Source organism: Podarcis muralis, chromosome 5 (genome assembly GCF_964188315.1).
Source record: "Podarcis muralis chromosome 5, rPodMur119.hap1.1, whole genome shotgun sequence".
NCBI lineage: Eukaryota > Metazoa > Chordata > Lepidosauria > Squamata > Lacertidae > Podarcis > Podarcis muralis.
Window position 1 is genome coordinate 30,636,303 of NC_135659.1, and position 27,080 is coordinate 30,663,382.

General features: G+C 40.5%; 1 protein-coding gene across 8 annotated transcripts; it reads right to left on the reverse strand.

The window, feature by feature from the left end:
• Positions 1 to 3,496: 3,496 nt before the first annotated feature.
• Positions 3,497 to 26,623, reverse strand: ZNF326 (zinc finger protein 326). Of its 8 annotated transcripts, none has more exons than XM_028732833.2 (12): positions 26,286 to 26,623; positions 23,119 to 23,239; positions 20,861 to 21,266; positions 18,443 to 18,638; positions 16,272 to 16,306; positions 13,802 to 13,886; positions 11,586 to 11,700; positions 9,434 to 9,581; positions 8,625 to 8,724; positions 7,692 to 7,822; positions 4,990 to 5,085; positions 3,497 to 4,181 (listed from the first exon to the last, which is right to left on the reverse strand). In XM_028732833.2, exons 1-12 carry the CDS (start codon positions 26,299 to 26,301, stop codon positions 4,011 to 4,013), a joined length of 1,620 nt encoding a protein of 539 aa, XP_028588666.1. In that variant the 5' UTR covers positions 26,302 to 26,623; the 3' UTR covers positions 3,497 to 4,010. The 8 variants fall into 8 exon arrangements, with proteins under 8 accessions (XP_028588666.1, XP_028588668.1, XP_077784611.1 ...); XM_028732835.2 differs by having other exon boundaries at positions 11,604 to 11,700; positions 26,286 to 26,480; XM_077928485.1 differs by having other exon boundaries at positions 18,509 to 18,638; positions 26,286 to 26,477.
• Between the last annotated feature and the right edge of the window lie 457 nt (positions 26,624 to 27,080).

The window sequence follows — 27,080 nt, forward strand, 5'->3', positions numbered from 1 at the left end:
TCAATAGCCCTCTCCTCCATGAACCTGTCTGACCTGTGCTCCTGATTGATGGAAGGGCAGGATACAGTTGTACCTTGGAAGTCAAACACCTTGCCAGTTGAACGTTTTGGCTCTCGCAAAACCGGAAGTGACTGTTCCGGTCTGCGAACTATTTTTGGAAGCCGAAGTTCCGACGGGGCTTCCAATTGGCTGCAGGAGCTTCCTGCAACCAATTAGAAGCTGCGCTTTGGTTTCCAAACTTTTTGGAAGTTGGACGGACTTCTGGAACGGATTCCATTCGACTTCCAAGGCACGACTGTATAAAAATAAAACAATTTTCCTCTGTTTAAAAAAAGAAAACATTCACAGCTACTCCTTCTTATACAAGCAGAATATCTAAAGCAGGGGTGCCCAAACTTTTTTCAAAGAAGACCAGATTTGTGAAGTGAACATGTGTGAGGGCCAACCAAAATTGTTGAGCTCTTTTTAGGATTTTTAGTTGCTGAGCTTTTTTTAGGATTTTACCCCCAGGACATATACTGCCATGGGGGCCTGATTAAATTGACCGGCGGACCGGATTAGGCCCCCAAAACAGACTTTGGACATGCCTGATCTATTGGAATGGTTGCTTGGAGGAAGAAAAAACCAGATGATGAAGAAGAGATGCAACATGAGCAGAAGATACCACCTTCCTATCTGGAACCAATCCCCTTTTGAGAACAAACCTTTGGTTAAAGCTGCAGCAGAGATCCACAGAAGACAGATTAGATAGCCAGCTCCATTTGCACAATGTATATATTCAGAGCACTTCAGTGGGGAGCAAATAGGGGGTCCCCGAGGCAATTATGGGAAACTTGCTGCCCAAATTGCTTAACTTGAATACTAAAGACAGTCCCACGCGCAGGGAGAAAAGCAACAAAATACCTTTGAGGCGGCAGGATGAAAGACATAACTTGGGGGCCATTAAAGCATCTTGCAAAGGCTACAGGCAGAGTCTTAGATTCTGGAAGCCAATTTTCTACCGAGGCAAAGAACTGGTACTTCCCCAAGTATATTCTGCCTACTTTCATATAAAGGCAAGTGCAAGAGTATTTAAATAAAGCTTCATATATTTCACGGGGGGGGGGGGAATATAAGGCTACTCAAAGAAAATAAAAAAGCAACCTTTTCTCTCTTTTTGTGAGAAATGAATAGCTTCTGAAACAGCAATGCACTTATTTTATCACCATTTTAGTAAAGCTCTAATGTGATGAAATGGTTATAGGGCATTTATGTTTCTGTTAGGAAAATCTGCCACTGATGAACAGTATTGCTTGCGTACATAGCCTGGCTGAATTCATGTATCCAGCAATAGAGGCTGCATGTGCCGTTTCAGATGCTGGATTAAGGAGATGTGAAGTTGGCAGCATCGATTTTGACACTGAACTCAGTGAGACTTCCTTCACACAAGGAGCACCCCCCCCCCTCGATGAACATGAGGTGCATTAAATCAAAAGTTCAGGCAAAGAAGAAATTCCATCGTGCAGCTCTTCTGCTGGGTACCTTATTCAAATAGTTATTTTATTAATCTTAAGCAAACCCTTTTTAAAGTGCAATTCTTCTTAGTCGAACTGCTGCCAAGCCCAACTTTTAAATGCACTTCATTTAGAAACCTGGTCTCTGAAACAGGAATTTATGCTTTGCAATCGTGACAGCATTCCCAACAAACATCCATCCGGTATGGAAAGGACTTAGCTGGAGAATACAAATAGGAAGCATTGGATAATTACGTCTTGGGGATTGCAACCTTCTCTGAGCTTCATCATTTAAACTGACACGGAGGCTCGCGATTGGTCATTCCCGACACCCCGCAGGGGCTGTCTGGAATTACAGATCAGGGACCTTATTGTCGTACCCCAGCTGCTGCACAAAGCCGCTCGAAGAAAGGAGATTTACGAGCATTTCAGCAGCACTGAACCAGGGCTACAGAAGCTGTACAACTGGGAGTACGGTGACTCTAAATCTACAGGCATTATGCAAAAAGAAAATGCAGACTTCGGTGCCAAGGGAGTCCCTGTAGGAGCAAGAGGACATTTTTGCAAAATCTCTAAAGAATAAATTTAACAGTTATTAGAGAACAACACCCTGTTATTGCAGTTGCTGAACTTTACATCACAAGGGAAGATGCAAGGGATTTTCAGGAAGACATCTGTCATTTAAGAGTGACAATGACCTCAGCACAGACAGGCAATCAAAAAACCCCCAGGGCTGGAAATGTATTAACCCCTTCGTGGAAGCTAGGACAAAAACTCCAGCGCACAAAGGCTTCCTAAAGTTCCCGGTGCAACACACCGCATCAAGGCACACAGCATCGCAATGTCAAGAAGGAATGGTAATTTAAATGAAACCCAGCATCGACATCTGGGTTGGTATTGCAACTCATTTCCAATTTCTGCTTTTAACCAGTTTGGGTATGGCAAATTGCTGTTAACTACGGAAGTTAGCCTGAAATATTTATAAGCTCTATTCCACAGTATTATTACGATAAGACAGAAGAGGAACACTTGTGGCTTCTAGCTATGGCCAGACACCAACTCCTGTGGTAGGAAGCTGAGTTATGTTGGGCCATGGGTCCATCATTGTCTTCACTTGAGTTGAGGAATGCATGGCCCTCCACCATCTCTGACAAACGTTCCCCATTCCTGGTCTACTCCGACTCTCCAAAATTTCGGACAGCACTGTCTTCCAGTCCCACGAGATGCTGGGAATAAGAACTGAAGTCGTCTCCTTCTTCTGAGCTACAATGCTTCCCCAAAGACAATGCTGGCTGGGACAAATGATCATTACCCAATGATACTCTGGAGAGCCCAGAGTTCATACCTCTGTGGTAAGGACCAACAAACAAGCTATGCACCTTTAAAACTAGTGGAGACAAACAGGTTAGCACAAGGTAAAATAGTGCCCATACACCAAGCAGTGAACCTAATTCCGCCTGTGGGGTCTTTCACTTTAATAGGGAGGTGGGAGAATTCAAGGGTCTGGAGGAAACTGTTAGGTTTTGACCAAGGGAACACTGGTTTTTCATAAGGCAAGTGCGTAGTCCATTGTAGATAGTCTGAAGGACGTCTCGAGGATGGGGGCTGCCACCTTTCAGAAATATACAAGACAAACAATGGAAAGGAAAGCAAAATTTTGTTTGGCCTTTGTAGCAACATGTTAGCAGCAGCTTTCTAGGTGGAGCAGAGCCACTAGGCTGCTTTCCAACAGCATTCATACAGCATAGATCAACAGGGCCTTCTCAGTGTCTGCTCCCTCCCTATAAAAAGTTAAGACTGGCTCCCTCTTTGTTGTTCTTCTGCCAGCAGGTGAAGACCACCTTGTTTCAACAGACTTTTGTGAACTGACTGCTTTTAATAAGTGGGCTGGTGCTATGCTGCCTTTGTTGTGCTTATCTGTATTTTTAATATATAGTTTTCATTCTACTAATGTTTAACTCAATTATTGTTTCCCCGCCCCAATGCTTAAAACAACAAAACACTAAGATTTCTAAAATGTTTTATTGCTACAAACATACATCTTTATCACAAAAAGACTACAAGATATATTGTAACATGTATTTTACAATGAGTGATGCAGTCCAAAAGACTGCCACACTCAAAACATAATTCTTAAAGTTTATGCATTCTAAAACAAAGTAGCTGTAGCATTCACTTGAAATACCTTTGTGCTGAAATGATTAAACAGTCTAGTTCCTTTATTTCCGATTCTCAACACCAAGAGAGGAAAACATTAAGAACACATACACCATACAATGTTTAATCGAATCTAACAGCCGCCGGCTTACTATTAAAGCTAAACTAAAAAGAGCTTTGTCTTCATTTTAAGCAAAGGTAAAAACAAAGTAACAAACACATTTTCAATTTAAATGGAATGCATGCATAGCGTAGGGATGGTAAAAAGCCTTATTTCTAACTACTATAAATTTTACACTTAGCCACGGAAACAATAAAAATAAAGCGGCATTTTCCTCTACTTGTGCACATTTCACGCATTTAAGCATCCTCTGTTTGGTCAAGAGTGAAGTCGGTTTGTTCTGCAGTCTCGGCTTCCTCTTCTTCCTCGGCTTCTGCTTCCTCTTCCTCCTCCTCCACAGGTTCGTCTGCCTTGTCTTCTTCCGCTTGCTGCTCAGGAGTTTGATCAGTAACTTCAAATGGATTTTCACCCTAGCAAGAACATTGATAAATATTAGCAACACTGGGCAAAGCATGTTGGGTGAAGAACGCAGTGGAAGATGCAAGGAAACAGCGGGATAAAACCGGATACACAATTCCCATGGCATGCTTAGAAGGCATCTTTAAATAATGAGTGTTACGAAACTGCTGCAAATATAAATAAGTAAAACGATAGCCTGCATTTAAAATGTACGTGCAGGAACAAGCAGGATTAATTGTTTTTTGGTCACATATTTTGCAAAGTTCAATAAAATCACAATCGAGGAGGGGGAGGACCAGACAGGTAACACACTAACCCCAAAATCTTTTGATTTCTGGGAAGGCATCTCAGAGAACAAAGGAAGCATTAGATTTCTCTCTGAGGATAGAGACCTCTGTTCGACCTCATCATGGTGATCCAATGTTGGATGCTTCTTTCCAATGCCATGTAAATTTATTCAGCTGTTGACCAACTCTGGTGTCAGTCAGGATGAAAAGCGGGCATGCTATTGATAAGACTGGAAGCGTGCCAGGGACAAGCATGGATCTGAAGGATCCAGCCTTTTCTTGCACTGGAAATATTTTAGTACACAAATATTTGCCATTTTAATTGATCAATAGACAAGCCCTTCTGATCAATCAATTATTTTTTATTTATTCTGATTGCAGCTGTTTTATCTACTGATGTGAAGTGCGGGTACCCAACTAAAAATATAGTATTACTTCACTTATAAATGATCAAATCGAGAAAATCATGCAGGAGCCGATCTTAAGCATTCTTTATCTGCCGCTAAAAAGTTAGGTCATACTGCAAGCTTACCTTGACATAGCGCTCATATCGTGCCTTCACAATTGGGTTATTCAATATGCTGGTAGCAGTTAGTACACTCTCTCTTTTAATTTGCTCTTTGTAAGTCTGTAAACAAGATTATACTGTAAAAACAAGCACCAGAAACCTATTCCAAAGAGACATCCCATTCCCATTATAACAAATGCAATATTAGCCAGACATATGAACTGGTTATTGAAGAGAAAAGTAAAAGTAAAATATTCAGACAAAAGTTGAATTACTGTTAAGAGTGCTATGTACCAACTAAACAACTGGCTTTAGTACAATCATAAAAGGATATAGTTTAGGACTATCTAGCACATTCTAGAAGCAGGCACTCTGTGGTTTTACATTTATTATGGATCATTAAACAAGAATCTGCAATGATCTTCAAGCCCTGCTGGTTCTGATCAACTGCAGAACAGGATTTTGATTTAAGTATGAATCAGTTTTGTCTGCATTAATTTTTATGATATACAAGCACATACTATTTGAGGCCTATTGTCAACACCTGGAAATAAAGTTGGCTTCATAAAGTGTTGAAGCAGTTCCCGTGTTTTTAAAACATGCTAGCAACACCCTTAATCTCATCAAAATAATGTATGGCTTGCCAAGTGACCACATCCAAACACTTATTCAATCACTAAATTTAAGCTGTATACAAAATAGGACATGAATTACTTCATTGGTTATCTATTAATAGCACTGATTTCTCAAGGGGGGAAATGGTGAGAAGATAAAATTCTATCCATCTTCCAGTCAACCACAGGAGACCAAATGATAAGAGCAAGCTACAAATGGAAAACTAACAAGGTAGCAGAAGAGGAGACAACAGTGTTAGAAACTGGGATAAAAAACCTAAGAGCCAAATGACTTCTGGGACCTGGGTTGTGGGCATCAAAACAGAATGCTGTTGGCATATACTTCAAGGCTTCAAAGCACACACATTTCAGTAATCGTTGAGTGTCAGCTAGGTGCAAAAAATGGCACCCAGACTTTTGGAGGTGCTCGCAAATGGAGAATCTTTAGGTGCAAAATGTGCCAGGCGCCCTGCTAATTTCGAACAGTGGGAGGCAAGGTCATTTTTGTCCAATACCCTTCCCCAGCCCCCCCTTCCCCCAGTGCCACTATCCACTCTGTTCTGGAGTAACCTCCAACTCTCTAGAATGGTAGAATGGATCTGTTGAGAATACTGGGACAGCTTGAGGGGGCAGAGGGAGAGAGGAAGAGAGGAAGGAAGGAAGGAAGAGAGGAAGGAAGGAAGGAAGGAAGGAAGGAAGGAAGGAAGGAAGGAAGGAAAATTGGTGGAAGAAACCCATCCCCATTATTGGATGCTTCTCCAACGCATTTCTGTGACTGCAAAGGCACCAACTGGATTAAGGCTATTATTATTTTTTTAACTTGTTTTTATAGTGGGGAGTAACCTGTATTTTTAGATTTTGGTTTTCAATGGACTTTCAATAATGTGAAAAAAATCTTATTTTCCTAAAAATATCAAGACAATTCCTTATTACCCCAAAGAGGAAAAATATCAGTGTTTACTTTCCTGTCAGTGTTTCAACATAATTTTGGGGTAACCTCTCCTCCTCCTGTTCATAGGAGTCCATACATTATGAGCCACAAAGGCTTTATGATCCTATGTGTGCATGGTTGCTTCAGGTTACCTGCAGTACTGCTGAAAAAGTTTCACTGGAGGTGAATAGGTACTCACCTATTTGGAAACTAAATCTATACACGGGGAAAGCCAAGTAAGTGCAAAACTATGATTGGACTTCATCCATCATAAGAGCAACTACAGAGGTGTCATTATTAACTGCAACGCTAACCATTTATTTGTGGCAGGATGGAGTTCTCTTTATTGCTTTTGGAATGGCCTGTCGTACTTCGTCTGTGTACGTCCAACTGTCTGCACAAATGAGCACTGAGCTTATGTTTTGCTTTCTACTCATTTTCAAATGATTCTAAGTGTAGAGAACCATAGAATTAGGGGGAAACGATCTAATCAAAGTTGAAATTCAAGGAGGATTGGCACTAAAGGTGATCTTAGCTTTTGTCAATATTCTGTATCCATCTACAGCTTAGTCCTAGCGAGCAAACCACTGGGCCACTGATTAGATTGCGGGTGTGGCCAAGCAGAATCATCAGATTCCAAGTGAAATCTTCAGTTGGCCGGGAAAGCCAATCCCATAGTTTGTGATTGTGTGGCACCCACAGCCCCGGGGTAGTATGTAAACTTCAGCACTACCCAGCCAGATCTTTCCCAACTGCGTTTAGATTTAATATAAGAACCAAATATATGCATCACATTAGGTACTCTCCCTTTCTTCTGCTAATTTACACGGGAGCTGGTATGTCTTAAACAGGATTGTTAAATTCTGTACTACTGTGTGGTGCAATCATGAACTGTTGCTGATACTAATGGCAAAGCAAACAAAGGGGGGAAAGCATGGGCTCAATGAAGCAACGGATCAAGACACACACTAGACCAGGCACCCCCAACCTGCGGCCCTCCAGATGTTTTGGTCTACAACTCCCATGGTCCCTACCTAACAGGGCCAGTGGTCAGGGATGATGGGAATTGTGGTCCAAAACATCTGGAAGACCGAAGGTTGGGGATGCCAGCACTAGACCATCTTTATTGCTTTAGTGGTCAATCAATAAGGTAAAAGGAAAACTCTACAGTCAAATTTTACCGTTTTTCCCTTTGCATGCTCAGGAGACTTTAAGTGCTGCTGAACAGAACTGTGTAGAGCAGGAACATAAACACTGCATGCAGAGCAGAGAACAGTCTCTACTTTCATCATGTGGTCATCAGCCGTGACACCTGGCAAAGAAACAAATATGCTAAGGGTAACAGATTATGCTAAGAGAAAGACATGTAGTAAGGGTTAAGGGATCTGTGTGTGCATATCAAACAAAACCGATTTTGTAAACCATGAGACAAAGGGAGAAACAAGAATTTCTTCCAAATTTATGCCTATTAATGGTACTATCACATTTAAATGTGATAAGTTATTCTACAGATGAGATTTACATGTAGGCATCAAATATGGGAGTTTTGCAAATGCCTGGTGCAGTGACACAAAATTCTTCAACATTTACCACATTTCTCCTCCCAAAACCCAAAATTGATTGTTTTAAGTAACAATCACTTAGGTTTACAGAACCATTTGCCCTTGTTAGTTAAATGGGAAGTCCCATCGAGTCCAATATCATTTTCAAAATGCATTTATTAAGTAAGATCCATAGGGCCTCTTGACAACCAACTCTTTAAGCGGTGTACGTAATGAAATTATCCACAAAATGCAGCGAAAATCTGCAAAACTATTAAAACACAAATATACATTAAATATAAATTAATTATCAATAAATCAGAAATAAAATCAGTACAATAAATAAATAATACAAATACAGCTAACTTATACACCGTGGTAGCCTTGCTGGAATAAAAGTTTTTGGCAGGTGTCTAAAAACAGGCCATATCCCAGAGACCGGCACCCCCAACTTCTGAGCTGGTGACCAAATTTAGGAAATGATTTGGCCTTGTTAACATACAGTTCTAGACTGTGCCTACATGACAAATTTGCTATGCTGACACACAGCAGACGCTTTCATAGGCCACTTGCCTTCCATAACATCTTTTTCAGTCATCTGGGCAGCTTCCATTTGGCTAGTAGTCTGCTGCTTACGCATAGCGGTCTTCTTGAATTTATTCACCATACATTCCTTGGGGGGGGGGGGGAGAGAGTGTATATCACTTTCAGGAAATCAAACATTATCTTCACTTGTTTTAAATTCACCTCCCACATACTGAAGCTACCAGACTCACTGGCCAGGATCCAAAGTATTATGAAATTAGTTTGATGAGCCCAAAGGGGATGGGTGCTTTAGAGAGAGAGAAAGAGAGAGAGATCTTCTGAAAACAGAAGAGGCTTTCACCACTACCCCATTTGCAGTGTTGCAAACTGCTTTTGTAACTGAGTAGATTCAAAAGCATTTTGCAATCCGGCAAAGGGGTTCACCAGTGAAAGAAGAGATCTTGAGAATTCCCCTGAGCTAGCACTCATGCCTAAGCAAGCTCTTTTGATCCTGGTCACTGTGCTATTCTTGGTCAGTGCCATCCCTGCCATGCAGCAAGATGAAGCATTTATCCTGAGTGTATAAATGAAGGCAGAAATTGGTATCTGAAAGGTGCAAGGTTATTTTAAAGTGCTGGTCCTAGCAGGAGGGGTGGGCTGTGTCATGCAACACACTCCATGTAGAAAAACAAGTAACGTATCTGTTAAAAACTCTTTAACGTTATTTATGTTTAGAAAAATGTATCACTTTACTTATGGTGTTAGAAATACTGTTTCAATTTTCCCAGTTTAAAGTTATTGGCACAGTGAATCGTGTATTTCACAAGCCAATCCATAGCTCCATTTAGACAACTTACATGTAGAAACTCCATCACAACCTTGTCGAATTTGGTTTGCTTCTGAATATGATCTAACGTTTCCTGGTGAACAGGACTTTCCAGATGAGCTTCAATGTCTTTTTCTTCAAATGTTCGAAACTTGCAGAATGAGCAGGTGAATGCCATTCTGGCAGAAGATAGAGACATGTTGCACAGAGAGATATAGAATTTGTTAAAATCCTGCCACTGCAACACTCAATTCATTTCATTAACAAATGTAATATACGGATAAAAACACAGAGATGGTTCCATCACAATAATCTAAGTCAGTTTGGAGTTTCCTTTGGACCCTTTAAGCATGTGATTCATACAAGGTGGCAACTGAAATAGAAATAAGTGAGAGTACCGTATTTTTCGCTCCATAAGACACACTTTTTTCCTCCTAAATAGTAAGGGGAAATGTGTGTGTGTCTTATGGAGCGAATGGTGCTGCGCAGAGAAGGAGAGCGGCGCAGCGCCCATTCAGCAAAGCGGGAGGAGAAATGGAGCCTCTTCCATTTCTCCTCCCGCTTCGCTGGAGAGGCACTGGGCAGAGATGGAGATTTTTTTTCCCCTTGTTTTCCTCCTCTAAAAACTAGGTGTGTCTTACAGAGCAAAAAATACGGTATCTTCTGAATAAGCATGCCTTGGGTTGAACGGCAAGACCAGTATTTCACCCAGGATCTCGTGGCACCTTAAAAGATTGAAACAAATGTGTTGTGGCACAGGCTTTCATGGACCAAAGAGAAATTCAAATGAATCCTCATTCTGATGGGACTCTAGCCCACAAAAGATTCTGCCACAAGGCATTGGTCTTTAATGTGCAACAAGGCTCTTGGTTGCAGACACGTGGTTACCCAGGCAGAGGTGGCAGAAAAGTAAAAGGCACACCTAGTTACACATTTTAATCACATATAATAGAAATCCGCAGTATTAATCTAACAGGAGTGACTCAACAGTCCTAAAGTTACTGTACTCTAGAGCAGTGTTTCCCAACCTTGGGCCTCCAGCTGTTTTTGAACTACAATTCCCATCATCCCTGACCACTGGTCTTGCTAGCTAGGGATGATGGGAGTTGTAGTCCAAAAACAGCTGGAGGCCCAAGGTTGGGAAACACTGCTCTAGAGAAAGAAATATGTTACCTCTCCTGTTTAAGCAGGTGGTATTAGTCAAAACAGCAGCTACTTTATACTTTCTGCTTGTTAACAGAACACACAGAGTCCAGTATTTCGAAGTTTATATAGAATCAAAGACCCTGGATGAATCCAACATAGTGCAAATGGGCATCCCAGTTCCGCAACAGACTTCTCCTCCCTCCTCAGCCCTCCATGCGCTCCCAAAATCTGCTCCACACATATGGGGGCATGTGGAGGGAGAAAAGGGACAGGAAGTCCCATTGAGCAAGTGGGTGGACATCATTTGATGCCGCTGCCAGACAGTGCTGAGCAAGTTTTGCTTGTCAAACATTTAACCACAGCAATAAATCACAACAATTACCATTTTTATATAGCATTTCAAATGTTCCAAGTGCCACAACACATTTATTTCATGCACTATACCTCAATATTGTACATGGAAACTTGCAATGAGCTTATGACCATGGCAAAATTTGAACCAAGAATCTTTGGGCTTGCAGCTCACATTTAGCCACAATACCAGCCCTGTATTGTTAAGTTTTTAATGTTTTATGTTTTATTATGTGGAAGCTGCCCAGAGTGGCTGCAGCAATGCAGTCAGATGGGCGGGGGTACAGATATAACAATAACAATAACAAACGGGTAACAAAACCAAATAAACCCATTACAACTTGTGAAGCTTTCCACTGAAACTAAGCACACACTCTTCACAAGAGGATTAAATGATAATTTGCTAGGAGATCCCTCAACATGGTGTGCAGGCATTCTGTCCTTACAATGAATAATTCTTTGGGTATTCCTGATAGTTCAGGAATAATGGCTTATCATGAAATACATTGCGTCTGCCCTTCCAGATACATGGAAATATAGCATACTGTCTATGTGGCATTGGGGGGCTCAGGCATAAGACACCATGGAGCAGGCAGAGCAAAGACAGAATAAGGGAGATGCTATTCCCACTTTGCACGCCTGTGAATTTTGGCTGGGGACAAATTCATGACATTTCCACCACAAACCTGTAACCATCACCATACTTTTCACTGTTCTTCTCCCTTCTACGCCTTTGCTTCTCTCTTCTTGCCTCAATTCGACGTTTTTCTTCCTCTTCATTTTTCACCTCCGGCTTGACGCCTAAAAACAATTAAAGAGCTAAATAAATAATTGCGTTCTAGACTCCAACAAGAGGGAAATGTGAAGTCCAACTTACCCTACAACACTCCATCTCAACCACTACACTTAGGGCGTCATTAAGGAGGAACAAAGTCAAGCCACCTATGCCAATGGCATCTACCAGGGCTTAGTTAATTTAAAGCTAAAGGGAATATCCAAGCATTTCAGTGTAGGTTTGAGAATTAGCAAAAGATAAAGCCAACCTAACCTCATTGTGCCTAGATACTAAAGGCACTACTATGTAAGGGACCAGCAGAGAACAGTAAACAGTTGTAGAGCCTACAATCAAGGAGATATCAAACTTAATGCTGCATAAAATTTATGCTGTTTTAAGCTAGATGCTTCCTGGTTTTATTGTGAAGACAGCTTATTGAATAGGGAAAACTATTACCTGAAAAGGAAAAGCATGCAGTCTTCAAAATCCCAATAAAATGGAAGACTTTAACCCTAAACTACGACACAACATCGAGTACAGGTTTCCTAATCGTTCCCCCCAAATGATTGACAATCTGGTGGGTTTTAACACAAATATCAAAATGTATGAACAGTCCTCATTCTTCCAAACTTGAGATTGCATATTCAGAAAAGCAACTTCGAAATTTCGTTTCAAAGATGTTACGGATTCCATGCATTTATGGGGGGCAGGTTTTCAATTCACAGGCAAAATGGGGTTTTTGATGTCAATCTGGACATGATTTTCAAGCAGCCAAACAGCTGTTCTCTCCTTTGCATGTCTCTTTGAAAGAAACATCTGCCTTATTAAAAACAGGTACCAACGATGTCAATTTCTGACTGCTATTCACACCCAAGGTAGGAATAATAATCAGAACAGCCTACAATTACTTTTGGAGGTGATAAGCAAACAATGAAGTACTATTCCCCCAGTACATAGTGCAAGCACTCCACTCGCATTTTTACACATACACACAGAGAAATCCATTCCACCAAAGAATCCCTAGGCCTCTCCAAAGCGCTCCATAGGGATGAACTTGCAATGTGGCACCTTACCTCAAAGGAAACGCAAGTGAGTCCTTGTTTAACTGCTGTATAAGCCATCTGACATTGGGTTCTGTAGAGAGAAAGTCTGCATCTTGTCTCTCAAGATCAGCAGACACCTTCTAAATCTCTAGATTTACTGAAGTCCAGAGGAGTGGAGGCTCAAGTCCAGAAACCAACTCAAGACTCCTACTTTCCAGCATGATGCTTTAATTGAAGATTTAAGCGGAACAACTTGTAAATTTGCTAAGGTGCCATCAATATGAATCCAGATACAACACTACACTAGAATCTCAAAACAGGCTTCAGTGGTAACCTGAAGATGGTTCGATTTTGGAGTAAAAAAAAAGAAGATTCTGCTTCACCTTGTAATCATAGCAGCACAAACAAAACAGTGAACAGTATTTCAATGGAAAGCCTATTACACAGTATGAGATACACCCAAGGTTTTGAGATAAGAAACTCCATACAATTTGTAGCAAGTTCCCAGCATTCCTCATTTATCATACAGACCATATACAATGGCAAAGCACATCAGGGGGAAAAGAAGTTTAGGACAGAATGTCAGCCTCAATGTAGAATTTTCGTGCTTGTGGGTTTGAAGTTATGGTTTAGCAACTGAAACATCTTTCTCCTAGAAATAGATAGTTTACCTGTTTTAATAAGCAGCATGTATAAACACAACCAATTTATGGTGAAGAACAGCTGGCAGTTGGTCTACTTTAAAATCAATACCATGAAATATTAAGTGACTACAAAGATAAGGATGATCAATACTAGAGCTCTAATTCTAAGTGATGGCATTAATGCTACAGGAAACAGAAAGTTAAATTAAGTGTTGTGTATGCATGATCTGGATGCAGAAAAGAAAACGTTATCACAAGCAAGTAATGATACATTTGTCACAGTCAAGAGCCATGGAACTAAACGTTCTCCGTTTTGAAGATGAAACACATAACTGCAGGAAATAACACATCATTAAGTACAGTTTTTTCTTGAAAATGTAACCAGATGAAACTGTGGAGGCACTGTACCTTGAGTTACCTGATAAAGTAAGCAGGCTTACCTTCAAATTCCTGACAGATGCCATCACAGGCATCTTGTGTAAAGTCTTCATCTGTAATTGCGCCACCTGCTTCAGCTTCATTACCCTAATGAAAGGTCAAAACGCACAAGTTTCCAGAGTAAACAGATGAGCGGACAAAACGTGGCACATTAATTCCAGAACGGGAAGAAAACATTCATTTCAATTCAATTAGCTGAAGTGATCAGCTTGAATTAAGAGGAATGAATTTAAAAAGTCAATTCTGGTTGTGTTTTTCTGGATGTTAAGTTGGTACAAGACCATTTTTACTGTGGTGGTGAGTAAATTTGGTTGCATTGAACACTGCCTTTGGGCGAGTAGAGCAGGCATCCACTCATTCACACAACAGGACTTCACATTCCTCTCTTCTCCTTGTCCTCTAAAGATTTTTTTCTGAGTGGTGGGGGTGGGGCAAAGGGTGGAGGAGAGGAAGGTTAACTTCGACTAGATGATAAAATATTGGACTCTGCTGACACTGATAATTTTAAATTCCACTTATTTGTTATTAACAATCTGTCAGTCAAACCATTTTAAGAGTTGTGCTATTACATAGCATAATGCATTTAAAGCTGTAATTATCATTAATATTGCACCCTTAGAGCTAAATATACTTCCATTCATAAAATGGGCAGCTATCAGAAAGACAAGTAAAAAGGAAATTTGCCCCATCAGATCATGAATATTAGGCAGGATGCAAATGTCCTTGTCGCTGACATGCTTGACTGATCAAAATTATTTTATCAGATTTGGAACATCTATTTTGCACATGGCGTGATAAAATATTCTGATCAACCAAGCATGTCAGCTACAAGAGCATTTGTATCTTGCTCAACATTCAGGATCTGACGGGACAAAAGCTTCTATTTTCCTGGCTTTTCTAATAGCTGCCCAACTCAGAAATGGAAGTCTCCTTATCCTTTAATCTTACCAACATGTATTTCCACTTTCCTAATATTAAGTTTCCATTATTCAACCTTTGCTCTTTCAACTTTAATGAGTTGCCCCATCAATCTCAGGAGGATGTACGCTATGAGACCATTCCCATATACAGCAAATTTCCTGGGGTTCCCTACATGGTGTCCATCATCTGAAGTCAGAATGGAAGCAGGAACTTTCCTGTGGTGGCACATTTGACAAGGAGCATCAGAACTGTTACACTGAGCTTTTAGCGGATGTCATTTAACATTTGTATTCTTCCAAGCTATGAGAGGGTCTCTGGTTTTTGTGTTGTGCCATGTTCATGCAAGCCATTTTTTATGTTTTTGCTGTGTTCATTCTATTACTGATACTGCATTTAAACTGCAAGCCACCTAAAAGCCACGGATTTCATTTAACAAAGCACAACTGTAAGAGAAGCAAATAAAACTACAAATTGCTGTGAAATAGTTTAGAGTTCCTTACACAGACTGCTTTAGGTACTAGGTTCAAACCAGCTAGAAACATAATTCAGTGTTCCAACATGCCATGACAGTCAGGTACCTAGGATTTTTCTAGACCTTATCTAGATAAATAAAACTGTCAGCAATCCTGTGTAAACAGGCTATAGATTCAAAGCAACCCTGAACAGAAGCTGAAAATGAAACAATTGGTTAAAAAAGAAAATCTTTCCTCCTAGTTATTGTGACCACTGGATTGAAGATCCGATATTTTGCTATATAACTAGTATTTTGAAACCTGCAAGTTTATTGAGACTCCACATATATAAATTTACACTAAGCTACTACAAGCACTGAAGTATCTCAAATTCAGTACTGGATGTCTTTTAATATAAGCTACAAGTTCAACTGAATAGTATGCTGAAGCTAAAACACCCGAGTCTCGATCAGGGACTGCCTAAGAATCCCACATACATTGCATTGAGTTCCATGATGGAAAGGAAGGATATAAATGTGTTTTTTTGAAATGCAGGTTCCATGACCAAAATCTGAAAGTAGGTGAAGAGTCACAAGTACATAGCTTTTATCTTGCCTTTCAATTATGTCTTATTAGGACTAAAACCACAATGGCACATAGAAAAGAACCACCAGTTGCCTACCCTTAAAATTCAATGGGCAGGATTCACCTAACCAGTCCCATTACTGGAAGCCGAGTGCAACGTCTTCCACTTCTGCAATGGGGCTTTCCCCCTTCCTTTCCCCCAGTCGGGTTGTGGAGGGTCAGAACCCCCAGAATGGAGCAACTGGAATAGTGTGACACTGAATTCTAATCTGTTTAGATTGCTCTCTGGATTGCACCACAGAGATCCTCACTCTTGTATTAACAGCAGGTTCTTATTCTAGTCCAGCACTATCAGGGGGGCGGGGGGGGGGGGAGAGACTGAAAAATCTCATTGGGACAGGCATCACTGTGCCCCGTGGCCTTCTAGATCATATATGGTGTTTGTGTTAACTATCAAGACACACTCTAACGCTTGTTGCAAAGCACAATATTTTGCAAAGCTAGAGATCGTTACCTCTGTAGTAGCTTTCTTGCTTGGTGTCCATGGCTCTATTAGCATGAAAGGAGGAAGAAATTTAAAGAGAATCAAGCTGCAGTGTAATATTTTGTCTCACCTAGCATTTTGCTTAAATCCTTGGGAAACTGGGAAAATAGGAAGTTTGGTTATAAAAAACTGAAAGAATATGTTAAAGAAATTAGCATGCAGTTGCAGGTTATATAAAAATCCACAAAGAAAATACATATAATTTGAATTAATCAAGCTCTTGTACTGGTACTGAAATTATATCAAAACTGGGAGAATGCAGCAGAACTAGCACATGTAGGATTACATCATCATACTGTGTAATTGGTTTTCCATTCATTGGTTACACACCTTTTAAATTCAATTCACCGTTGTTTATATCACACTTAAAATCCATCGTCATATTGTGCGCATGAACGAATCAGTTGTGTTTTCTACATTTACTCTCAGACTCCAAAGGTAGAATAGCATACCTGAGGCTTTCAACAGACCACCAACCCCAGTGAGAGGAATTAACAAGAAATGGTAAACAAAAATTTAGACCATCTCATTGATTACACTGTGGAAACAAGACCATATGCAACAGTAGAAGACTTTTTTAAAAAGTTACTTATTCATATAAAGAACAATTTTTAAATCTCAGGTCTTAAGCCTAAATCTCAGGTTGACTTAAATGAGATGAAGACAACTGAAACAAGGTTTTGAAGATATTTCCAGCAAACAGAGACCACTGTCAATTTCTTGCTGGTTAAAAACAAAAATTGTAGCTTAAGGGCACCAGTAGGACATATTTTTACATTCAAGAAACAGGATAATCTACCTCAAAATAAAGACAAAATAGAAACAGGTGCATGAAGGCAGAAACCCTTATGAGAAATCTCTCAATCTAGTCCGGTATCCTTCTACTGTAAGAGGAAATATAATTTCCAGTTTTCATTATATATATTTAATATCTTTTGTACCTATTGTACAAGCAACCCGTGAACAACACAAGCTATAGCTGATGCGATGTTAGTGAGCAATACCCAAATGCACAATATTAGATTAATTCAGCAAGTGACTATATTTACTCGAATCTAATGCTCACCATTTTTGGCCAAATTACGTTGCGAAAATTAAGGTGTGCATTAGATTTGATGGCACCTTTACATTCGCAAGCAAATATTTATTTTGGTTTCAAGGTTCTGAAAGTAAATTTGGTAGTACTTATGCCCCCATCCTAACCAGCATTCTCTCTGACGACCCATTACTCCAGCATTCCCCAACCTGGTGCCCTCCTGATATTATTGGACTTCAAATCCCATGAGCTCCAGGCAGCATGGCCAGTGGCCAAAGCTGGTGGCAGGTGTAGTTCAATACATCTTGAGGGCATCGGGTTGGGAAAATCTGCTTTACTTTCTCACACACAGCCATTCAGGAAGAGCAAACCTGAGATACCATGCAATATGTTACAGTCATTCCACCCACCTCTCACGTTTCTGCCACAGAACTTAGCCACATATACTCCATTCATCGCAATTATGAGTATTTCACTAATAGAGATATTGCAAAGTGGCATGTGTGCCATTTGGAGTCCTCTCAAAATTCAAGTCAATTCAAATAGCAACCACACACTGAGCCCAAAAAGTATGAGGGGGAAATTTAAGGTGAAATACACATACAAAGCAATCTATACAAACAGGCTTAGTGATGTTAGTGCAGAAAAAAAATGTTAACTTTCTGTTGTTGTTTCAAATAGCAAGTCAACAATCTTTGCAGAAGGGAACCAAAAAAAAATCTGATCTGAATATTGTATTTCCATAAGCATTCAAACATTAAGGTCTGAAATTCGTCTAAGCAGCAATTGTTCTCTTGGTAACAATCCTACAGCATCTAGCAAGCAGTCTTCACAATAAAAGAAGCCAGAAGAGGTTCCAAAATATAGGCGTACATGTATTAAAGGACTGATTTTCCAAGATAACATTTCACACAGGAGAATAGTATATAGGCACAAATCTGATAAAGTGACTTCATTTTAAGTAGCAGATTAAATTTTCTAATCTGTGCTAGTTTCAAAAGGGGCTTTGAGGCTGAAAAATGAAGAATGGCAAATCATCATAAATGTCTCCTCCCAGAAAAAGTTAAATAGCGCTATTATTTGTATCTTTCATTCAATTACTTACTAGGTTTGTTTTGGTTCATCTTCACATTAGGTTTTGTCAGTTTGGGTTTCTTGATAAATGTCCCACCTGGTTTATTATACGGCTGCTGTATCATTTTTCTCTTTATTCCTCGTGCAGCTACTGCTGCATTACTGGGTTTGTTATGATAGTCTACCACAATTCCAGGTCTATGCATGCCTCCAAAGTCTCCCATGTACTGTAAACAGGTGAAGAGCAAGTATTAGAAAATGATATGGCTGGTGGCAAGAAACATAATTCCTACAAATACATATTTACAAATATTTTAACTCCGGGAAAAGAATGCAATACTAGCAAGTTAACACACATCAGAACTGCAAGCTTATTCATTTTTCAGTTAATTGACCACAAAGTGTTTATATCAAATGAATTTCTGCTTATGAGAAGTCATAAATCCAGATCTTGAGTTATATTCTAATTTCAGTTATATTCCCTCTCTTCAGATTCTCCAGATGATACATTTAACAAAAGACAAAGCCAAAAACGTATTTCTATCCTATATCAAGAAGAGGGGGTTTGCGGCAGTGAGTGCAGAAAAACAAGACTGCCTTGTATCATGAAATGTTTTGAAACAAGGATCAAACTGTCATCTACTGGTGTGAAAAGACTATTTCCTTTCTTCCTGTCTCAGACATCTACATAAGGATACTTAAATTGGCTTGTTCCACACATTTTAAGGCACTGAAAATAGAAGCAAACTGAAGAGAAGGAACCAACCAAAAGGCAGGCAAGCTTTCCTACAGATACATTTAATTAAATCAAGAAAGCTCATCTGACCAGATAAGTGAAATCATATAAGCAGAAATAATTTTCCCTAACTTGACTAACAAATAGCATTAGCACACCAGAATATGTTAGAGAACATTAAAATAATAATACGCTAACAAAGTCCATGCATACGTTCTAAATTTCACTTTGTCTACAAATTGGTCCCTAGCAAAAAAACAATCTAGCAATATCTCCACGCTGAATGTACATAAATCAAAAGGACACTTTCTAGGCGATTTACATTTGCACAAGCAAATATTTCCAGATCCATTAAAGGTGCAATGCATTTTAAGTACAGTAAGTAGCTTATTCCTCAAAGTATTTCAAGTTCAAGAAAGGCACACTTAAGTTTTAAAAAGTGAACTGTCAATACTCCCTGAGACTTTTAACTCACTCAGTAACATAAACCTACTTAAAAAAAGAAAGTCTTGACAACAAGGGCTACACAAATATGCAAAGTACTTTATTACCAAACTACAAGAAAGCTCCTAGCTCCTTTTATGTCTCTCTGTGTTAAATCTTATTATGCCAATTGTACCCTTCAGAATGCCACATGGGTAAAAACGTTTTTGAAAGAACAGTTTAGGGATGCAGACCACCTTTTCTTTTTTTAAAGATCTTTATCTCTACATTTAGGCTATAAATAAACTACCCTATGGTTTTTTTAGAGCTAGTTTCTTGAACCATATTATGCTTATGAGATTTATGATAGCATATATGAGCTCAAAATAAGCTTCTATAACTTAACTATTTGTACAAAAATGAGATAGAAGATTATAAAGTAAGTTAATGGGACATCATCATCTTATAAACCTGAAGTATTCCATCAGGAGTCTAGCAGCTGTTAAAAAGTTTTTCCTGCTAATCTTTGAGTTTCTTTACTCTGTTCAAAATGTTTCAACTGCAATTTTGAAGCTGCACTGGAACATCACATTCAGCATGCAAGAACGTGTTGTGTGCAATTTTATATATAAACCATCCAAGTGTTAGACAAAACTGTTCAGTGCACCGTTAGTTTTCATTCTGAAACAATTAGTTAAGTTGATGGCGCCCCTTTAACTATGGTTTCAAATCACCTCATTTCTTATTACACATCTTTATTATACCCATTACTCCACGTAAGTCTAGTGACCTTACATTAAGTTAAGAATGAGTATGTAGAACTGATTGCCTGCCTATCAGGACAAAATCAGCTTTATGGCATTCAACCCCTAAAATTCAACAGTATACATACATTGCACCTTTAAGCTACTCAGAACGGAGAAAGGTTCTAATTAACCTTTACAATGATTCAAGACTTCTCCCACTAGCCAAGATGCTAGTGTTAACAAGGAAAAATGCAATTCCTTTTAACCCCTTTTAGACCAAACCCATTGCCTTAATCTTCACCTTTCAAACAAAAGGAGAGATTTGATAAAAGCCTTAGCAACTAATCTCTTAGTGCTTTGCTTGCAAATGAAGAAACACTGGGTGCTAAGTTCTAGGTAAATACCAAACGGGATTGGGAGGTCATCAACCCTAACAGTTTGGCCAAAAGTGCACTGTGTTTGGACGTTTGTTTTAAATGCTATGGTCTTGAAAGGGTTTAAAAGAGTGACTAGTGAAAAGAATCTGAAAAGATTCTGTACTTACTCCTCGGCCACGGCCTCTGCCTGTTGATGGTCCTCCAAAAGCATCATAGTTTCTGCTTCCAAATCCACTGTCAGGGTAAGCAGGCGTTCCTCTCCCCCGAGAGCCTACAGGTGCAGGCTTCATATGGGGTGAAGAAAAACTGCTGTAGGAAGAGTAACTCTCTCTTCCTCTGTCCTCCATAAACCCAGGCCTCAACTTTGAGCGTGAGTAAGGTGCTTCCCAGCTAGACCCGCCCTGGTTTCTACCTCCGAAAGAGTCAAGGCTATTCCGGTAGTTGCTGTCAAATCGACCACCATAACTACCTCCGAAGCGGCTTTGTTCGGGTTCATTATAACCATAGCCAGATCTGTACAGATCTCGCCCACCCAGAGAAGACCCGGAGTCATAAGACTCATAAGGTCCAAACCTGGAAAAGTTGCAGTGAGGAAAAAAAAAGTAAGCTTACTAAAGTTAAAACATTTCAAAAGACAAGTCATCAGTTGACATTTATCAACTCAAATCAATGTATATTTTACTTTGGTAGGGTTTGCCTTGATTAGGGCTGGGCAATTTCAAGATATGACCAGACAGAAAGCTATCTGAGCCATTTTTCCATAAAAGTAATATTAAAAGTTCAGAATACCTGAACTTCACTAAATTTAGTCTATCAGCAGTATTTAAACCTCATTATTTGTGCCCAGACCTAGTCTTACAGATGCAGGCACCTGCACAGACTTAAAGGTTAATAAAACTATTTTATCTTTGAAGTCATACCTAACAACAGTTAACAGCACTTAAAAGGCTTTCCTCTCAATCGGGAAAGTTGTGATAGTATCAATAATGAGAGGCAATTACAACTTGATACTTTTTTCTTTTAATCCCTGCAAAGTTCACAGTGCAATTATTTAATTTTCTTATTTCTGCAACATACAGTCCAACTGCCAGAATACCCCATATTCTATTATTACATTTGGCATATTCTAGAGACTAAAGAAGGTACTTTAGTATAGAACTGAAAAGGCAACTCTAAGTTTTCAGTATCAATGTACCCTTGACAGAAGGAAAGGCTATGCATTAGATGTAAACATCAAAAACCATATAAAACAGTATTTTACTTATTTACTGAGGTACAGGAATAGGCAGAGTGCAGGGGGACATAGTTGTCAGGTACAACTGCACTATAAAGGGGAGTCTCTCCCACCATAAAAATATAATTAATTCAGTAGAAACAGAAAAAGCCTTTACTTTGAAAATTGGACACTGGTGACTATGTATACTATCCTCGTTTACAACAGCATAACCCATTTTCATTTTTAAAACTTCAGTCACACAAACTTGCATATTTAAAATACCATCTACAGAAGTGTCTATTACAACAGTGATTTTAAATTAATTCTGATCAGTGAACTCCAATCATATGCAGATTACTAAACGGTAGGTACATCTTAATCATTATTCTTGAGACAGTTAACTATGCATAAGTATTGGATATCAACCAATTCTTCAACAAAACTGTGCAGTTTCCTGATTTTCAATGTCACAAAAGATCTTGTGGATTCAGGGTTGCCAACCTGCAGTCTTACATTCTCATACAATAATTAAAATATAAAAATGGGAATACAACAAAGTTTAATGTTTCATCCAGTTATTTTGTTTAAAAAATGCACAGATCTTAAAAGAAAACCAATTTTGCATAAAAAGGATGGCCTTAAGTTAGTAAACATGAACTGCAGGCACCGTGCAAATCCAAAAGCTTATCAGAATCCCATTACAGCGCTAAGAACAAAATGGTAAGATCACTGCACAAAAAATTTGTAGAATAAGCCAAACACACATTTTAGTGTAATTAGTACCTGCCAATAAAATAATCTGGACATGACAATTTGTCTATAAGGGAACATTTTAACAAAATGTATTAGCACCAAATAAGTGAAATTTAAATGTTCCTTGAAAATTGAAGGCTAAAATCAAATCAAATAATGTAATCAAAATTGCCTACTTCAACTATACATTCTATGCGGCTACTTCAACGGTGATGTCAGAGACTCTAGATCAAATGCATGCAGTCATCTTAAAATCTGTTACAGCACTGTACATCATTAAAAGAATCCAACCCCAATTTTTTTAAAAAAAAATCTACCACACAGTACCTTCCTGTGCTTTTTTGCACACAGAATCAACATGGCATGTTCAAGGAACACTTAAATTCAATAAGGATATATTGTCAAACATATTTATGCTTTCGTTTAATACGTAAGGCAAGTGATTCAGTATTTTACCTGGCACCACCACCGCCTCCTCCACCACCTCCATGACTTTCCATTCCATATGACTGGTTCATATAAGAGTCCATGGCTCTTGGGCCACCATAGGCACCATGCCCATAGTCACGGTCCATTTCTAAGAAAGGAAGGAAGTTGATTTTATTAAAATGAGACTCGTGACCTCTCCTAATGGATCAGCAATAACAGTGTAAGCCACCTTGGGGGGAAAGTTGGAAATAAACCTAACAATAATGAAATAAAGTGCAACTAATATACTCTTTAAACCATGGGTAGGCAAACTAAGGCCCGAGGGACGGATCGGGCCCAATCACCTTCTAAATCTGGCCAGCAGACGGTCCGGCAATCAGCGTATTTTTACATGAAGAGAATGTGTCCTTTTATTTAAAATGCATCTATTTTTCAAAATAGTCCGGCCCCCCACAAAGTCTGAGGGACAGTGGACCACCCCCCTGCTGAAAACATTTGCTGACCCCTGCTTTAAACCATGGGTTCCTGGCTTGTTTCAAAGCTGCTAGCCATAGTTAACTATATAGGCAACTCCCAATTTAAGCAGGGGTTATGTTCTGTGCCTCTGCACATGTAATAGAAATCATATATGTTGCGAGCAGCGTGGAGAGTCCACCAATTTTAATATGTCTTCTCAAAGTGTAAGATAGCTGGATCTCACCCAACGCATGAGGCCCCCTCTGGGCTGTCTTCCACCAGAACAAGTAAAGGGGAGGGGGAGCCTGAAGAAGTTTTTAAGAGCTGGCACATGCCCCACATTGTCTTTTGGCAAAAGCAAAAGACGCAATTTTTTTAAAAAAAAAACCTGCCCTACAGGAAGGGGGAAACCAATTCAAGGCCTAGTTCAGTCACTTTCCTATTCTCCAGGGTTCCACCAGCAGTCATCCACTTCTAAATGAAAAACATGTGTTCTTTACGGAGACACCAGCTCTTGTAGATGCCATTTTCTCCTACACAATAGTATTCTTGGCTTTGTGGAATTACTTGACTGCAATCAATCAACCTCTCTGATACCAAAACAAAAAAAATTCCTTCCAGTAGCACCTTAAAGACCAACTAAGTTAGTTCTTGGTATGAGCTTTCGTGTGCATGCACACTTCTTCAGATACACACTGAATACACACTCTCTGATACCAGCATTTGACAGATCAAGGGCTGGCACCCCAAACATAGCAGAACCAAATACAGTGGTGCCTCGCAAGACGAAAAGAATCCGTTCCGCGATTCTCTTCGTCTAGCGGTTTTTTCGTCTTGCGAAGCAACCCTATTAGCGGCTTAGGGAAAAAAAGGGGGGGCGGGGAAAAAATTGCAAGACTAGCAAGACGTTTCGTCTTGCGAAGCAAGCCCATAGGGAAATTCGTCTTGCGAAGCAACTCAAAAACGGAAAACCCTTTCGTCTAGCGGGTTTTCCGTCTTGCGAGGCATTCGTCTTGCGGGGCACCACTGTACAAACATAAGACTACAGATTTATTATTGTGCTTCTCTGCTTTGGACTGCCACCTACTGCACTTAGGTATACGAACCCAGTAAATGTACACTGGGTCCCAGATGTAACCTCTGAGAAGCAGAAGGCATGTGAATTGCTTTTGTGAATTGTCTACTTGCATTTTTCCTGTCCCGCTCTTGCAGAAAATATAAGAATAGCAGTAATGCAACTTATGGCAAAAGGTCTGGTAGGCTTTCCAATCATTGTTAAGAATAAGTTGTCAACGTAAAAGCAACAACTATTAAAAGCTCTTCATTCCAAGGAAGAAGTATTACAGCTATAACAGAGTTTAAATGGAAATATCCTTCACTTTCTAAATTCAAACTTAAGAACTACCCCGATAATTTAGTGTTTTGGATGCAGCCTAAAAAGATACTCCCACCAAATGCTGTCCCAAAGGTTTCCCCAACTCTTGGATCAGAATTGGGGATGGGGGCAAGGGCTGCAGAAGGAACGGGGAATAACAGAAAATGCTTCCCTTCATGGAAACCTCCACTGGATCAGAGAGCTTCTATGAATGGTTACAATTGGGGGGAAACCCATTGGCTAAAATGTTTTGATTTGAAAGACAGTTAATTGATCTTTAAACCTACCCTTTGACGATTACCCTTACCTTTATATGTTTTATTACAAATATCGTGTGTTTTAAATTCTATTTTCCGTCACTGATTACTGGGGGGGGGGGGTAATTGGGTTGTTCTTGTTTGCATTTTGATTATGCATTCTGGGTTTTTATATTGTGATTTTATCCTATGAATATCCCTGAGACCTGTGTGTATAGGGCGGTATATAAATTTAATAATAATAATAAAATACATTGGGCAGTGGCGTAGCTTACGGGGGGGGGGGGCTAGCCAGGTTTTATTTTGCCCCAGGCAAATAAAGGGGCGCCAGTGAGGCTTGCAACCTGTGTGTGCAAATGCCCACGTGGTGGGTGGGTGCCAAACCGGGTCTTTGACCCGGGTGAAATAAAGCCGAGTCTCGCCCCTTGGTTGGGGGATGGGTGGGGTGAACCTAGGAAAAAGCTTTCTCCACGTGCGGCTGTGGCTGTTGCAGGAGCCCCACCCTACCTATCCGCGCGCCCTCGCCCTGGATATCGTAGCGGGGTATGTGTGTTTGTGTGTGTAAGAGTATTCATGATTTTCATTTATAACAAATAAACATCTCGACGACGATTCAACAATTCAACAATTCTCGCCTAGCAAACCTCGAGTTCCGCCCACCCCCTTTTCAGCGCTTCCAGGAATTCCCCCCCGCTCTCTCCCATCTTCTTTTTTGCCCCTTCTGCGTATCCCAATTAACTCCATTTATACTTTTCATCAACTATATCAGATGTTTTAGGAAATGCAAGCTTCCCCCCCCCCCGATAACCCTGCGAACGTCTTCATTTGTCTGAAAACATTCAATAAATGAAATTTATTATTTATTAATTTTAAAAGAGGGGGGTGGGAAGAGCAAAAATAAAATAAAAAGCAGGCCAAATTGACTCCCCCCGCACAGACCCGGGCGAGGTTCTGGGGCTCTTTTCCCCTCCCCTCCCCCACCAACATGGCGCGCCCGGCCAGGCCCGTTTCCCGCCTCCGCCGCAGACCCCGCCGCCATCTTGAGTCCGCAGCGCCCAGCCCAGCGGCGGCGGCAGCCTCGTCGCGGCCTCTCCGGAGCGCCTCACCTTCCCCGTAATCCATGGCGGCGACAGCCCTCGGCGGTGCGACCGGGCTGCTGGGAACGTCGGCGGCCTCCTGGTCGCGTCTCCTTCCTCGCCGCTTCGCCTGCCGCTTCCTTCGCACCGCAGGCGCCCAAGTGACGCCGGGGCTGAGAGGAGCGCGGCTGAGAGACCGCCCCTGGAGCGCTCCGATTGGCTGCGCAGGGTCGCCGGCTATAGAGGAGGAGCGCGAAGGGGTAGAAGGCCCGCGTAGGAAGGAGCTCGGGCGGCGAGTGGCGGTGGCGGAAGTTGCGGCGAGATCCTGCTCCCTCTCGAGGGTGGGGGAAGCGTAGTCAAAGGGGAGCGCCACCTACTGGGCACCGCCGGATGTGCGTATGCCGCGCAGCGCCGGACGTGAACTGCAAGGTATCTCTTACGGAGCGTCGGCTCGGAGGAGGGTTGCCATACGTCATCTCCGAGATACGGCCGTCCGGGAAAATCCGGGCGCGTGGCAACCCGGCACGATTTTCCATAAGTAGCTCAAAAACGGCATTCCCCCCCCCCACTTGAGATTTTGCCAAGAAAGAAAAGAAAAAAGCTCATCAGCTTTTCTTTTCTTTTTCTAAAAAAATGTTTTTATTAAAGATTTTCTTGGTTTACAAAAGTCTATTTTTTCAGGTTGTAGAGCCTTTCTTACAAATCAGTTACATTTGTTGTGAGGTGTGATAGGAATTTTGAGGTCTTAGATATATGCTAATGTTCATAAGTGTACCAACCAAGCATGTACATAGATCAGCACAGAAATGCACAATCGATCGGATG